The following is a 16207-nucleotide window of genomic DNA, read 5'->3' as shown; positions in this document are numbered from 1 at the left end:
AAGATGCTCCCCATCTTCATCTAACTCTTCTCCAAGGACAAACTCTCTCATCCACACAAGTTGATTCACAACCTTGCTTTGACCTCTCCTTTCATTTGCTTCTTCCTCATGATCTGGATGTTGAACAATGTTGCTAGGTGTGGCTCCATTGTCAGCCTCTTCATTTACAGCTTCCTCACTAGAATTTGTGACAGGAGTGGATGTAGCTGGACTGCCATCTAACTTTTCTTCAGTGTAAGACCTAGGGTTTTAGAATTAAATAAATAATTAATTTCCAACTCACGCATAGGATTTTGTGTAAGCGCGAGGGGAACTTGACTTGTGTTTAATGTTTGGATTAGCGTTATGAAGAAGAAAGTTCAGGAAATGGTTAAGAATAGTTCTATAGTCGTTATAGGTTATAGCACGAGCTTTATTCACTTCCGCCTTAGGGCGAAAGCGTTAGTAAAAGACTAATCCGCTCTTAAAGCACTGTAGAAGCGGAATTCAAAAATATTCAGAGGATTATAAGAATTTCTCTTATTCCTTTCCCTGACGAGTGTTTCAACACGAAACCCTGGAATGTACGAATGATCGATTTCATTTCTAGGAAGTTTTCCGAAACTGAATCCCTGATAGCTCAAGAACCTTAAAGTAAACTGTTTATGAAGACTTTTTTCCATTCGGAGCTTCAAACGAAGATTCCACACGCATACACCCATTTCTTTCGATATTTCCAATCTTTCTTCAGAAGGAAGTTTTCTCTTCCGACATCGAATGCAAAAAGTAACTTTTCGGGTTAAATCGATTAACACCGTTAGCGAGTCGTTTGCTTAAATTCCAGGAAACCTGTTTCGAGTTCTGGAATTATGTCGCCGGATTCTTTCTTATAATTCACCGAGGAATGTGCAGGAAAAATCGGAATCGCGAAATTTTCATTTTTCCGCGTTTTCCATCTCCTATAAAGAGCAAAAAAACTCAAAAATCTCTCCACCATTGCCATCCAAACCCGCGAGCTTCAAGAGGAGAAGGAGGAGGAGGATTTTCGTCGTTTCTTGCCTGATCGTCGCACTGACAGTTGTTATACGTAGGCCTCGAGGTTTGAAACGAGTTGAGCCGAGGAAAGAGACTTTGGAGCAATTGGTGAGGTTTCACAACTGAGGAGGACGCCCGGGGAACTTGCTGGGTTCGGGAGCTTTATTTTGGATTGGACTGGGATGTTGAGCTTGGAATGAGAAATTGGCTAAGGTAAGGGTAATTCGGTTTTAGCGCGTCTTTGAGTCTTGCATGCTTTTATCGCACTGCATGCGTTTGAGATGAAGATGTTTATATTGATTGGCATTGGATTATGATTATTGTGTTGAAATGGGAAAATGTTTTATGGAGGCTTTAGCCGAGTGAACTTATTGAGACGTGTGTCTCTGTTTTCTGAGAGGCTTCGGTCGTTTACTGGTTTCTGTCATTACTGCTTTCTAGCGGATAAGACAGGGTTATTGTTGATACTTTGATTGTTGTTATGTTGAAATAGTGAGCTGAGTTAGTATGCATTTTGATGAGACGTATGTTTGTTGATAATATGAATAACATGTGATTATCCTGATTTGATTATGGAATTTGAGATTGTTGTTTCAGTGACTACTTAGTTGGATTAGATGTTTTGAATTGCTTAAAGTGGCGATGAGGTGGTTATGTCCCACGGGATCGTCCCATCTTTCGAGATGTCCTAAAGAGGCAATTAGGAGGTGTGTCCTATGATTGTCCCGTCATGTATGACGTTATTAAGTGGCGATGAGAAGGTGTATCTTATCATTGTCCCGTCTTGTGAGACGCTAAGTGGCGATCAGGAGGTGTGTCCTATGATTGTCCCGTCATGTATGACGTTATAAGTGGCGATGAGTGTAAGATCAAGGTTTGATCAGTGGTTGCATCTCTATGTTTTGATGATTACAATTTAAGGTTTGTGATGATGAACAATTGTGGTACCCTAACGTTTGTCTTTTTAAGATGTGACAAACAGGTTCTGAATCTAACCCAAGCCTATTCGTTCAGAAGAAGAAGAACCAAGGGTTACTAAAAAGAGAGCTTCTTAACCTACCATGTTCGTTCAGAACAGTGGCAAACACTCCAGAAGCTCTGAAGATACAAGCTCTCAAGAAGTTCTGAAGAACCAGAGTCAGAAGTTCTGAAGACCAGATGTTCCAGTGGAACGGTCCAGAAGTAGAAGACTCAAGTTCTGAAGACCTGCAAGAAGTTGGTTCTGAAGACCCAAGTTATTCTAGCTCTGACGATCAAAAGTTCTGAGGAACTTGTTCAGAAGCAGAAGTTGCAAGGTCAGAAGAATCCAAGCTTCAATCTGACGATGATCAGAAGCTTCACCAACGCTCATCTAAAGCTCCTTGATCACAAGTCAACTGGTGAAAGGACAGGTCGCTATCATAGTACAACATTGTACAAGTCTCAGTCTGTCCGCCACCTACCTTGTACAGCCTAGCAGTCTGATATTACAGAATTTCCACTCCAACGGATAAAACCCTAGCAACGGCTACATCACAAGTCTTGGAATATATAAAGGCTGAAGAAAGAAGAAAGAAACCAAGAAACTTTGCTGAAATCATTCAACATATACGAACCAATCTCTTAGCATTATTTCTTCACTGTTCTTAAACATCTGAGTTTACTATTAGCTTTTCAGAAGCACTTGTTGTAAACCCGAAACCTTTTACATCACATTGTAAAGTTCCTTAAGAGACCAAGGTTGGTCGGATCTTGAGAGGACTGAATCAAGGCTGATTCAGTGTTTAGCTAGTCTTAAGAGGATCGGTAGATCAGCTTCTTAAGAGGATACTAGTGAGAAAATCAGTGTATTGTTAGTCACTTAGCAGGTTGCAAAGTGCAGTTGTAACACTCATTGATTTTAGTGAATTGCCTTCATCAGAAGAAGGAAGAAATCACCTTAACAGGTGGACTGGATTAGCTTGAGCTTTTATCTCAAGTGAACCAGGATAAAATACTTGTGTGCTTTACTTCTTATCCTTCAGCACCTAGTTATTATCTTCGAGTTTTGAAAAGTTTCAAAAGTGTACCCATTATTCAAAAACTCTATTCAACCCCCCCCCCTTTTAGTGTTTTTCGCACCTTCAATGAGGAGGTGTGTCCTATCATTGTCCCGTCTTGCGAGACGTTATCAAGTGGTAGTGGAGTGGATATTTGCACATGACTATCTCCTTCGAGGCGTTACTTAGATACATTGGAGTGGATATTTTCACAGGACTGTCCCGTCTTGCGAGACGTTATTGTTTGATTGATATTGTTGAGGATTGTCGATACCTGATTTGATTGATATTGTTGAGGATTGTCGATATCTGATTTGATGTTATATTGTTGAGGATTATTGATATCTGATTTGTTGTTATATTGTTGAGGATTGTTGATATCTGATTTGATGTTATATTGTTGAGGATTATTGATATCTGATTTGTCGTTATATTGTTGAGGATTATTGATATCTGATTTGTCGTTATATTGTTGAGGATTGTTGATATCTGATTTGATGTTATATTGTTGAAGTTATTGTTATCTGAATTAACCTATTCTGTTAAGTTATTGATTCATGAGTTAGTTTATGTTGTTAAGTTTTGTTGGTATCTGTTTTAAAACCATATCGTTGATTTTGCTGATATGCTGATATGTTTAATTCTGTTAAATATATGATTCGATTTCATGATCGATAGGATGAGCTGTCATCTATCCTGAATTAAATTGGTAGCTTACTTACCATGGCATGTATTAGATTTGAATAGCATGATTTTCTCTTTTATATGTGGTAGTTGCATGGAGTTAACCCTTTCTATTTGCTACTTGTTGTTTGGGCGCTTAACGCTATTAGGCGATGGAGAATCTTCGATGGAGCTTGACCTTCGTACGAGTCGAAGAGGAGAACTTGAAGAACTGTGGAAGACTTGAAGAATAGAGACGGGTGTAGAGTTAGAGCCTTGAGTTAGAGAGCTAACCATTATTGGTTTAAGCTTGCATAACGATTTTAGAAATTTATATTTGGGGTTTCGGGTACTCGCCTTGTTCAAGGCTTGATGTAAATCCCTTTGTAGTTGGGATTACGGATGACCTGTTTTGGAAATACATTTGAAGAGAAAAAAAATATACTCGTGTTTATAAATCATTTGGAAAATATTGCATATTTAATTTAATAGGTTACTAAAGTGACACTTGAAATTCAAGGCGTTACATTCAGTATCTCCCTCATCATCAAGCTCTTCTATTCCCTCCTTTCCTATATTCCAGTCCCATTTCTCATGCTCAGCAAACACCACATCCCTGCTGATAATGATCCTCTTAGAAAGGGGATCGTAGAGCCTATAGACTTTGGATTCAGCACTAATGCCTAAATGCACACACTTAACACTTGTGTTATTCAAGTTTTCTTCTCTGATTTTCTTGGATATGTGCATAGGTAATGCATCCAAATATCCTAAAAAATGCACAGAAGGTTTTCTACCACTCCATCCCTCTTCAGGTGTAGTGTTCTTCACAGCAATTGTAGGGCTCCTATTCTGGATATATACTGACCAATTCACTGCTTCTGGCCAAAATTCTCTGGGCATTTCCTTGTCTGAAAGCATGCATCTGACCATATTCAGGATGGTCATATTTTTCCTCTCAGCTACTCCATTTTGCCGAGAGGTATAGGATGTTGTGAGCTGTCTCCTAACTCCACTGAGTTCACAAAACTCACCAAACTCCTTAGAATTGAACTCTTCCCCTCTGTAAATTCTTAGACAACCCACTTTATCCCCAACCTCATTTTCAACAGTGACTTTAAACTTCTTAATAGTTTCAAGAGCAGAAGATTTCTCACTAAGAAAATAAACTCATGTTTTTCTACAGAAATCATCAATGAAAGTGATGAAGTACCTCTTGCCAGTGTTTGATTCAGACTTGATGGGACCACATATGTCTGAGTGTATCAACTCAAGTCTTTGAGAAGCTCTCCATGTGCTTTTCTGTGGAAAGGGGTCCCTATGTTGCTTCCCTTTGAGACATTCATCACAAGTACTCTCTGTCTCTGTTAGCACTGGTAAACCATTCACCATAGACTTTTGTGCAAGAATCTTTAGTCCGCTCATGCCCAAATGCCCATATCTTCGATACCACAATACATTTTCATCCATGGAAGTTGCTGTAAAGCAATTTGAAAACAGTACAGTTGCAATAACTGCAAACATTCTATTTGAGGACATTTTCGATTGCATAATCAGACCCTTTTCTGGATGATACACTCGACACCAATTCTGACCAAAAGAGATACTCAGACCCTTTTCTTGAAGTTGTCCTATGCTTAGAAGATTATTCTTGAGTTCTGGAATGTAATATACCTCAGAGATGATCTGGTTCAATCCTCCAATATGAAGCTTTATCTTCCCTTTTCCCTTGACCACCATCTTTGAATCATCACCTAACCTCATGTGGTAGTTAATTCCTCATCAATTTCATGAAACCACTCCTTCATTCCACACATGTGGTTGCTGCATCCTGAATCAAGGAACCAAACTTTACTCTCATCAAGAATGCTCCTTTGATTATCCTCTGCCTTAGCCATCAGTAGCACTTCTTCATTGTCTTCACTCATTTCTACATAGTTTGCACTCTCCTCCCAACTTGGACACTCATACTGGAAGTGACCAAGTTTGTGACACTTGTAGCACTCGACTGATTCTTTATTCACAGATCTTCTTGCTCTACCACGTCCACGGCCCCAAGAAGATCTTCCTCTGCTCCTTCCTGGTTTACCAGAACTCGAAGCCTTCAACGCTTGTTCTTCTTCTCTATAGCCCTTCATACGCTGCTCATGAACCAAAAGACTGCTTTGAAGCTGATCCACCGTCAGTGTGCTCATATCATTGGATTCCTCGATTGAACATACCACATAGTAGAATTTTTCGGTCATGGACCTCAGAATATTCTCCACAATAAGGGTTTCTTTTACAGACTCACCTTGAATCTGCATCTTGTTGACAATACTCAGTGTTCTGGCAAAGTAGTTATTGACAGATTCCCCTTCCTTCATGCCAAGAATTTCAATTTCACGTCTTAGGGTTTGCAATTGGGCGCGCTTCACCTTGGTTGATCCTTGAAACTTCAGCTTCATCGAATCCCAGATATCTTTCGCCGTATCCTTGGTTATTACTCGTTTTCTTCCTTGTGCTCACAATCACTCTTCAATTTCAAGAACTGCGGTTCTCTCTTGGTTCAGGCCCCTTTCGGAGCTCTGATACCAATTGTAAACTCTAACAAAAAGCTCTCAACACTATGAATTATGTTTCAACAAAACGCAACAACTAAACTTTCATTCATAACTTACACTACACCAAAAAATAGCTTTTACAACAGTTTTTTTTTGCCTTTTACAGCGGTTTTCAGCGGTCCAGAACCGCTGTAGATCTCGCCACTGTAAAAGCCTTAACAGCGGTTCTAACCGCTGTAAAAGACTCATTATTTACAGCGGTTGATTTAATAAAACCGCTGTAAATACATACCTACAACAGATGTTCTCTAAAATAACCGTTGTACTTGAGTCTTCTTTTACAGCGGTTTCAGGCAGTAACTGCTGTGTTTGATAATATATATTACAGCGGTTCCACCACGGAACCGCTGTAATTTGTTTTTTTTTTGTTGAATTAATTACCACACCTGTTCAGCCAAAAGATCAACATTTCTTTTTTTTTTTTCTGAAAAGAAGATATATTGATCATAATTTAACCGAAAGGGTACACATTTCAAAAGCTATGAAAGCTGACTGCAAAATCAATACACATCACCAAACGAGTAATGATATATACACACCTTATTTTTTAAACACTTTATTTCCACCTCTTTTTGTTTCTATCTCTCTCATCTTATCATCTATCACATCTCATACTTTCTCTCTCTTACTTTTTCTTTTCTTCCTATCTCTCTCTTCATTCCACCTCAAATGGGAGGTGTGTAAGTAACATTATTGATCACCAAACTAAAACAAGGTATAACACAGTAACATAAGCTAAAACAAGGTATAGCATATAAGCACAGTAACATCTCATGTAAACAGAACCTCTGTTCTTATAGCAATCATATGGACAGTAATTTCATGACAGTAAAAAAAAACTCCCATAAATGAGTTTTTGCAATAGAAATGTGCCTTGAGTCTCCAAATCATAAGGACCCTCTCCCCATTTGAGTCTTCCAAACAAAAAAGATCAACATTTTCTAAACACAGGATATCAACTCAGCCATAAAATAAACATTTTCTGAACTTCAGCATATCAAAACCAATATATCTAAATATCAAAAGCTTCATAAATTTGAAGCAATTTCTAAAGTGCATAATATCTCAACCACGTCCTTAACTTCATCTACCACCATCTCATAGATAACTATCCAATAGATTAAATACTAAAAACAATTGTAAAAAACGTAAGCAGCCCACTCATCTTTAACTTCACGCAATTGCTCTTCATTGTAGGAAACGAACTGACAATCTTCAAAATACTACAAAACAGCATAAAAATAGAGTTAAGTTGCAATTAGAGCTTTTAAAATCCAATGCGAACGCATATCAAAGTTTCTTACTTTCGTTGGGATCACAAGTTGTTGGTGAGTGATGATATCTTTCATGAACTTCATCACATAATATCCGCAATCAACACTATTAGTCTGACGAGGGCACTACAAAAGCCAAAGAATAAACACTAAATGAATGCTGTAAACTCAGATATCTTTGTTCTATATAGAAAACTTCATGTAAATAAATAGACAAGTTTATAAACAGACACTACTCCTTTTTACATTAACTTAGCTACAAGTTATAGGTTGCCAGCTATATCACGAGGCAAAGGATACTTAGCAGCTACTACAAGTATGAATTTAGCAGCTATTTAACGACTGGATAGAGTGCACCACTGGGGAAGCAAAATGCTATCACTATCAAAAAGCTAAAGAGCTTGTTTGTTTCTCAAAAGGTCAATACCTTATCTCTCTTGAAGCTTGCTGCCAGTCAATCAACAATTTTCTACAGCGAATAGAAATGATAAGAAAGTTAGCAAACAAATGTTGATCATGGGCATACACCAAAGTATAACTTTTATAGTTTACAGTACTAAAAAAGAAACAAGTCAAACATAATCGAAGTCACCACCACCTAAGCACGTATCACCGGAAGTAGACAACACTTCAAACTGTGATGCTGCTTTATGTGAGAGGAGATTTTAATAATCTGCTTGGGAATTAAACTAACGGTTTCAATAAAAGCATATAAACTTGTTAATGAAACTGAGTAATGAAGAATGAGACTAGAAAAGGTTGACAAGTGGATTTTCCAAATAAAAGTGGATCAACTGCAAACAAAGCCATATATCAAAATATCAAGTTTCTAACTACAAGCCTGCAATTAACAGATAAATTGAACATATATCAAAATTAGCACCTATATTAAGGTTGGAAATTGAAAATTTCTAGCAAGGTTTAATTCTTTGCAGTTTTTAAAGAAGCTTGCAAGAGTAAAATCCTGCATAGTTAGAATTAGAATAACTATCAATTCAACAAGTACGACCCTTTAGGAAAGTCTTGACTCTTGAAAATAAAATACAATTCACATTGGACAGTAAGAAGAATGTTTCTGAACCAAAGCATCATTGATCATAAACCTGTATCAAAGCTCTTTTATAACTAGGTTGAGCCTTTACTGCATCAGATGTTGAAATATCAAAGAATTGCAACCTTCATTAGTTAGTACAATTTAAAATCCAAATAAGGTGGTAAAAGTTACAAATTAAACTGAGATAGACACTAACTCATCCATAAGATATATGATTCCATCATTCAGGGCACAATATATTTTGAAGCTCACCTTTAATACCTGAATGATTCAAAAACTAATAAAGTCAGAGAAGTAGTTAACAAGAGACATTTTTTGATACATAAATCTGCTACTTTATGAGAAGTTCATACCAGGGCCAAAGCATCCTGTGTTAGAAAAATTCAAAGAGCCAATCATTCAGGCTGCAAGGTAGTAAATCAAGTAAATTCAATGTTATATAAGGAAGAGAAAATGCAGAAATTTCAACAGAAAATGAAAGATTCTAACTTTCTAAGCATAAAGTCTTACCTGCAATTTCTTACCTGAAAACCAAAATTAAATTACCTAGTATCAGAAACACAACTAGAAAATTACATTTGTCAATGTGTAACATAAATTATTTTAAAAAAAAGTGGGGATGAAAAAAAGAAGAAGACAACCTGTGAAGGTCTTCAAGTTGGAGTTAAAATTGAATATCTGTTGAAGCATCAAAGACGCTGCATAAAGGCCTTCTCTCCATCTCCTCAATCAGTACTCAGTAGTACCCAAACATCGACATCTGCACGCTGCAATCTGGATCAGAAATCCTCCAGATCCATAACTGAATAAAAAACCTAACCACAGAATTTGCCATCGCACCTTCCGTTTCCGTCGTTTGGGGGGAGAAAGGAGAGGAGTCTCTGCTTCCCGTTTCATCAGCGACCGTTTCTGTCTCCTTTGCCTCCTCATCTCTCTCGGTGTCTTCCCTCTTTGAAGTTGAAGGTGTGAAACTTATTGGTGGAGTGATAAAGGTGAAGGAAGCGAGATTGATTGGGCTTCTTGGTGTTTTGGGGATGGATCCTCGATTTGGAGGAGAAGTGAAGTTGAGGCATCAAAATTAGGGTTTTTCTTACACCTCAGAATGAATTAAAGAATGACTCGTGTGAGAGGGAAATGAAATTTCAGAGAGAAAGAGCGGTGGAAACAAAAAGATTCGATAGAGTAAGTTTTTTATGGTAAATACCCACGTTTTCATTTCCGTCACTAAAAGAATTAGTGACGCCCATAACTGCTCGTTGTTTTACCCCACTTATACCCACGCTTTATTAAAATTCTGTCAGTATATCATACATATACCCACACTTTACTTTCCGTCACTAATAGGTATATGGCAATTTTCTTGTAGTGATAATACTTATACTTAAAAATCGAATAAACTGACTAAAAGTGTATTACAGCCCAGTGAAAAGGACTCATTGTATTTTGTGTGGTACCCCGGGTTCGAATCTCACAGAGTACATTTTTTGAACCAATTATTAAAGAAAACAACTAAATCTAATATTAATACTATAAATTGTACAAATCTATCATGAAGTGAATCTAGCCTAGTGGAAAGACTCTTACGTTTTTTTAACGGAACCTGGGTTCGATTCCCATACGGAACCTGAATTCTGGATTTTTATTATTTACGTTAATTTTACAGCAGTTAGTTTAATAAACGCTATAAATAGTGGAACCTATTTTTTACAGCGGTTCTGTATATAAACCGCTATAAAAGCCTATTACCGCTCCGTGTTTTTGTGTTTACAGCGCCTTCTAAGAGAACCGCTGTAATAGCCCATCATCCGCTCCGTGTTTGTGTTTTTACAACGGCTGCCACCTAAACCGCTGTAAAAGGGGCACTGTAAAAGCCCTTTTCTGATGTAGTGTTAACAGTATTTATACAATCAACAATTGACCAACTCTAGTTAACCCAACTCTAGTTAGCTAAACTAAAGATAGCTAACTCTGGTTTACACAATGGACTCAACTAACCCAACTAACTCTAGCAGAGATACTCTTGTGTATGTCCAAATTAAAATATTAAAATCTTATATTGTACCATATATGCATGCAGCATGATGAGGGTTAGAAACCAGAAGCTGGCATATAAATCAAGATGCGCCGATAAAACGTGGACATAGATCATAGATGCTACATTCATTCAATCTCATACACAATATAAAGTTGTTTCTTGAGTTACATGAAAAGCAAACTTTGCCATCTCTTTAAATTAATATACGTTTGTAGCGTATCCAAACACGTGAAAATCACTTTCATTCCCTTTCCGTTTACGTAGACAACGCCACAAACACACACCGTTTCCTTCAAAAACTTTTCACACTCACTCCATTTTTTCTTTCTTTCAAATCAATGGCAACAATAACCGCTGCGAGATTCACCTTTCTTTCTCTCCTTCTTCTTTTCTCTTCACCGCACCTCTCTTTCTCCGCCAGTTCACCGTCACCGTCACCGTCAACCACCAGCTCTCCATCTCCATCTCCGTCCCCTTTTGTCCCTGCTCCGACAAGCTCACCCGTAGCTTCATCTCCGGCGGCGCCTACTCCGCAGAGTTGGAGTCCAGGTTCGTCTCCGGCTCCTTCGCCGATGGGGAGTAGCAGCTTGATCAGCCACGAAGGTGTGGAAGGCGGGAGATTCACAGATTCAGACTCATCATCATCAGGATCAGGAGAAATGAGCGGCAGAAAGAAGGTCGCAATAGTGATCGGAGTAGTGGTGGCTGTGACGGTGGTTGTGTTGGCAGGGATGGGGTTTAAGAAGCGACAGCAAAATATCCGGCGATCTCAGTATAGGTTCGACATAAGGAGAGAGATTCTTTAAAAGGTTAATGGTTAAAATAGTCTTTGACTTTGTAAGCAAGTTTAATTTTGTCACAATTACCGACAGTTTTTTACCGTCACTAAACGTCATTTTTCCTCGGAGTGACTAAAATCAAACTTATTTACAAACTCAGGACTAATTTGACCATTAACCCTTCTTTAAACTTCAAACTTCATATTTTCGTTGTGTTACTCTGTCTAGCTAAGCTAGGTTGGTTTCTTTTCGCCCTTTATTATTAGCGGGTAATCGGGTACCAATTCAATTTTATTCTAATTCTAGATATTTTTTTGCTTTCTTGATTTGTGATTATTGCAACGGATTTTGAACCTCTATATAGTATATATTGTCACCAAAAACTGTATAGTATATATATCATCGTCTTCAATATCCTTATTTTCCAGATTTCACTTTAACCCAAAAATTTTACTTTTTGTTCTACTGGATCTGGCTCTTCAAAGTTAGAGGTGGTAAAAATAGGTCACGTCGAACTAGCCGAATAACCCAACTAAAAGACTAAAAGTATAATTTAAATTACCAAAATTCAAGCTCAATGTAAATTTGATAGGCATGCTCACCCATTGGTGCGATTTTTTATTTTTCCCTTAAATTTTTTATTAATTATTAACATGTTAAAATTGGAGTTGTTTAAATGACCCATGAGAAAGTTCGGGTTAAATAACCCATCATCCAATCACATTAGAGATAAGTGAGTTGGAAATAAATTAATAAATAAAATATAGAAACCAACTCACTTATCTTCATTGTGATTGGATGATGAGTTATTTAACCCAAACTTTGCTTGAGTCATTTAGACAACCCGTTAAAATTACATATAAAACTAATTAAAAAAATGAGAGTAAGTAATTACAAAACATTTATTGTTACCTTTTTTAGTTTTATTTGTTTTACGCTTTCATGTATGGAAAAATGAATTTTTTAACCTTAATTTTCTTTTAAACTTTAATATTTAAGTGATTTTTTTTTCAAAAAAGAAATGAGCCAACCCGTTTGTCCCAAAGGCACAGCTGTATATTAAGCTGATAATTAGTACTCCATCCGTTTCAAAATGTAAGTTGTTTTAAAATTTGTACTATATTCTAAAATATAAGTTGTTTTGCAAAACCAATGTATTTTTTCTCTCTTTCTTCCTTATATACCCTCATTTAATATTATATCTCTTAATTACCACCTTCAATTTTCACCTACCACAACTCTCACTATCTACTTAACCAATAATATTATTTCTCTCTCCTTAATATAAACAACTTTAAATAGGGATATTTCAATCAAAAAATTCATCAATTAATGAACTCTTAAACAATGTGCACAACCTAAAACAACCTATATTTTGAAACGGAGGGAGTAGCTCACAACAATTCTAACCCAACTATAAAATGTATTGACCGGTTACCGGCTAGCTTGAATTGATTGCTCTATTTAAAGTGAGCGAGTCATTATAATCGTTAGAGACTATAATATTTTGGATTAAATATGTTGGAGGTCCCTCTAAAATAGGGATACTTTGGTTTAGGCCCCTACAAAATATTTTTTTGGGAATACACCCCTATTTGGAAAATAATATGGAGGGATAAGCCCTCATCGTTACAAGAATCGTTAGTTTTCTAAAGGAGAACGACGTGACAGCCACATCACCAGGTCACGTCATCAATGTTGTTAAGTAAACACATGAGCAATTGTTTAAAATTAAAAAATATGTAACCAGGATTCGAACACAAAACCTGCAACTTAAATAAAAGATACCTTACTACAAGACCTGTGTTCGAATCCTGGTTAATTTTTTTTTATTTTAAACATTTGTTCATGTGCTTACTTGGCAACGTTGATGATGTGGCCTGATGATGTGGCTACCACGTCATCCTCTGTTAGAAAACTAATAATTCTTGTAACGGTGGATGCTTATCCTTCCATATTCTTTTCCAAATAGGGGTGTATTCCAAAAAAAATGTTTTGTAGGGGCCTAAACTAAAGTACCCCTATTGTAGAGGAATCTCCAACATATTTAAGCCTAATATTTTTTTTACATGTTTACCAGAAACTATTTTGGGCTCTAAATCCCAAACATTTATTTCTCAACCATTTAGAGGAGCTAAATCATTGTACTTGTACCACTACTACTATTTGGGAATGACAAAAACCTGAACCAACAATCTTTTCTTTGGCTTTTAACACGTTAATTAGAGTTCGTGAAATAAGGGAGAAAGCAATTTTTTTTGTGTGTGCTAAGATATTTAGTTGAGTCACTTGAGTATAATGTGAATAAACTTTGATCTCAAGATATTTTCATGGTTTACCAATTAAAAAAATGAAGAGGTTTTTGTTTTTTTTTTCTTTAATGCCCAATGTTATTTAAACATAGTAGTTGACAACATTACCAATTAGATTTGACAGCTTTTTTTATCCTTAGGAAGAAAGAATTAGAGATTTAACAGCTATCTTATATCCATTTCAACAAAAAAAACAGCTATCTTATATCCAATTAAAAAATAAGATCATTTTGGAAAACAGCTATCTTATATATATCCATTTAAAAAAAAAAACAGCTATCTTATATCCAATTCAAAAATAAGATCATTTTGGATGAACACAAGCAATTGTTTGTTTATATTATTTTGATTCATTTTCATAAAAAAAATTAAAGGGATGTGCACCGTTAGTGTAAACATATTTTACACAGTCATCCAATTTAATTCTGTCACATCATAAAATATATCTTTGTTTTAATTAAGATTTAGAATAAAAGTCTTTATTCCACCTACGTGGCATGTTGTGATTGGTTGTCAGTGTAAAACTGTTTTACACCGAAAGTGCATATCCATTAAACTCTTTATAAAATATTGGTGTTTATTTTTGTGCTACGTATGACATCAAAAAGGTGAACAAATATCCACTTTATCTTATACGGAACCACATCATCCATCTCACACATTTAAAGGCGGTTTAGAAGGTATTCTGCGGCGAAACCACACTTAAATAAAAGCCATCTCAACTTGCCTTTCGCAGTGGCTGCCAAACCGCTGCATTTACTAGCGACATGTTACATACTTACATAGTTACATTATGTGGCAGTAGACAGTAGTTTTAGTCAACCACCGGAATAAACACATCAAACTGATCTGAGCAATTAGTGGCGACTCATAGTATGATGAAATATAACACTTTTGGTCTGAATTACTTCGTCAATGAATTATCAAGGTGTTTAAAGTTTGTTAAAAAAAACCCTAAAAGAAAGTCAGTAGGTCAACATGAAACTATATCTTAGGATTACTCAGTAAAAATGAGCATGTTTTAAGGTAAGGATGAACTCTTATGGAGCCAAGTCTCGGTAAATTAAAATTAAAGCGACAGTATGAATTATGCAATTGCATAATAGAACGGAGAGAATCAGCTAATTATATTTATGGGAATGAGAGATTTTGGGGATCTAATAATGAGGTAAGGGAAGATGGATCTAGACATATTTCTTTGCAGGTGGTTGACTCAGCAGGTACTTGGTCAACATGTTAAGATTTTGGCACAATATTAGTAATTTGGTCGGCCCAATACTCTAACAATCCACATCCCTAAGGCTAGGAGTCGAGGTCTTGGCGACGAAATACTTGGTAGGGTGGGAGAATTAAATATATTAAAAATAAAATCTAAACAAAGAAGTAGTATCACACAAGTTGTGACACAAAACATGCATGGTCTGTGTGACTCTGAATAATGGTAATCTTAAGATTTATTAATCAGTTTTTTTGGATGATGTAACATAAGAATGAACACCTTTTACTTGTGTAATGGGGGACCAAATAAAATGTTGACTTTTAATGTGAAGTTACATTTTTTACTGGCAACTTTGACACGCATTTTGAGTATTGAAGTATTGGGCGCGCTTATAAGAATTGTAGATCACAACATTATCGTTCAAGTGCCACAAATTTCATGCAAAACGGACGACTACACCCCAATGAGTTTTCATTTACATCTCCATGAACATGTACCAACATCTTGATTTTGTCTTCTAAGAAAAAAATGAATTGGCAAACATCTAATTTTACTCTTGAAGTGTTCATTATAAGATTTGTAGACATTTGTCCTTGCTTTCCAACAAGATAAATATCAGCTCAAATATCATTTCTTTGGTGTAAAATACACTTAAATAGTGAAACTACACAAATTTTCTTTAAATTGTGTTTTTAGATGAAAATAATACTCTCTCCACCCCTATTATAAGAAAAAAAATATAGTTGTTTTATTTGATTGTTTCCCAAGATATCCTCAGTCCCCACCGCCGGCAAACATGAGAGTGATGAGACTAATCTCCTGAGACTCTGAGATCACGTGAAGTGAGATAATTAATATAGTTATTTTGATTTACAATGATATAGTCAAAATTGTATGCCATTAATAAGCACAAATGGCCAACCAATACACATGTCTGATAATTTATAGGCATATATTTATAGTTGTTTTAATTGACTGCAGTACTTAAAGTTGTGTTCCATTAATGAGCAAAAACATTCAACCAATACATCATATAAACTTTCAAGGTATGTAATTTCCCACTTTTCATCTATTTTAGTTGCAAGTTGTAACTAAAGTGGTTCTTTAATCAAATATCTACTGAGTCAATAACCATTAACCAACCAGTCTGAATTTTATAATATTGGTACACATTGTTTTCAATCTCATAGATGCGCGAGCTACCATGTTTTGGCAAACGAATTGAGGCACATTCTT

General features: G+C 36.2%; 1 protein-coding gene across 1 annotated transcript; it reads left to right on the top strand.

Annotated features, from left to right (window-relative positions):
* The first annotated feature begins 10875 nt into the window (after window positions 1-10875).
* On the top strand, window positions 10876-11832 carry LOC130746210 (pectinesterase inhibitor 10-like). Its single transcript, XM_057598764.1, has one exon. The coding sequence runs from the start codon at window positions 11000-11002 to the stop codon at window positions 11465-11467; it is 468 nt and encodes a 155-aa protein (XP_057454747.1). The 5' UTR covers window positions 10876-10999; the 3' UTR covers window positions 11468-11832.
* The last annotated feature ends 4375 nt before the right edge of the window (window positions 11833-16207 follow it).

Source organism: Lotus japonicus, chromosome 3 (genome assembly GCF_012489685.1).
Source record: "Lotus japonicus ecotype B-129 chromosome 3, LjGifu_v1.2".
Classification (NCBI taxonomy): domain Eukaryota; kingdom Viridiplantae; phylum Streptophyta; class Magnoliopsida; order Fabales; family Fabaceae; genus Lotus; species Lotus japonicus.
The sequence above is the reverse complement of the archived record's forward strand: the minus strand, read 5'-3'. Positions and strand labels throughout refer to the sequence as shown.

What these genes read in the sequence shown, in the direction of transcription:
- LOC130746210 (XM_057598764.1), top strand. Translation starts at nt 11,000, where the DNA reads ATGGCAACAATAACCGCTGCGAGATTCACCTTTCTTTCTCTCCTTCTT.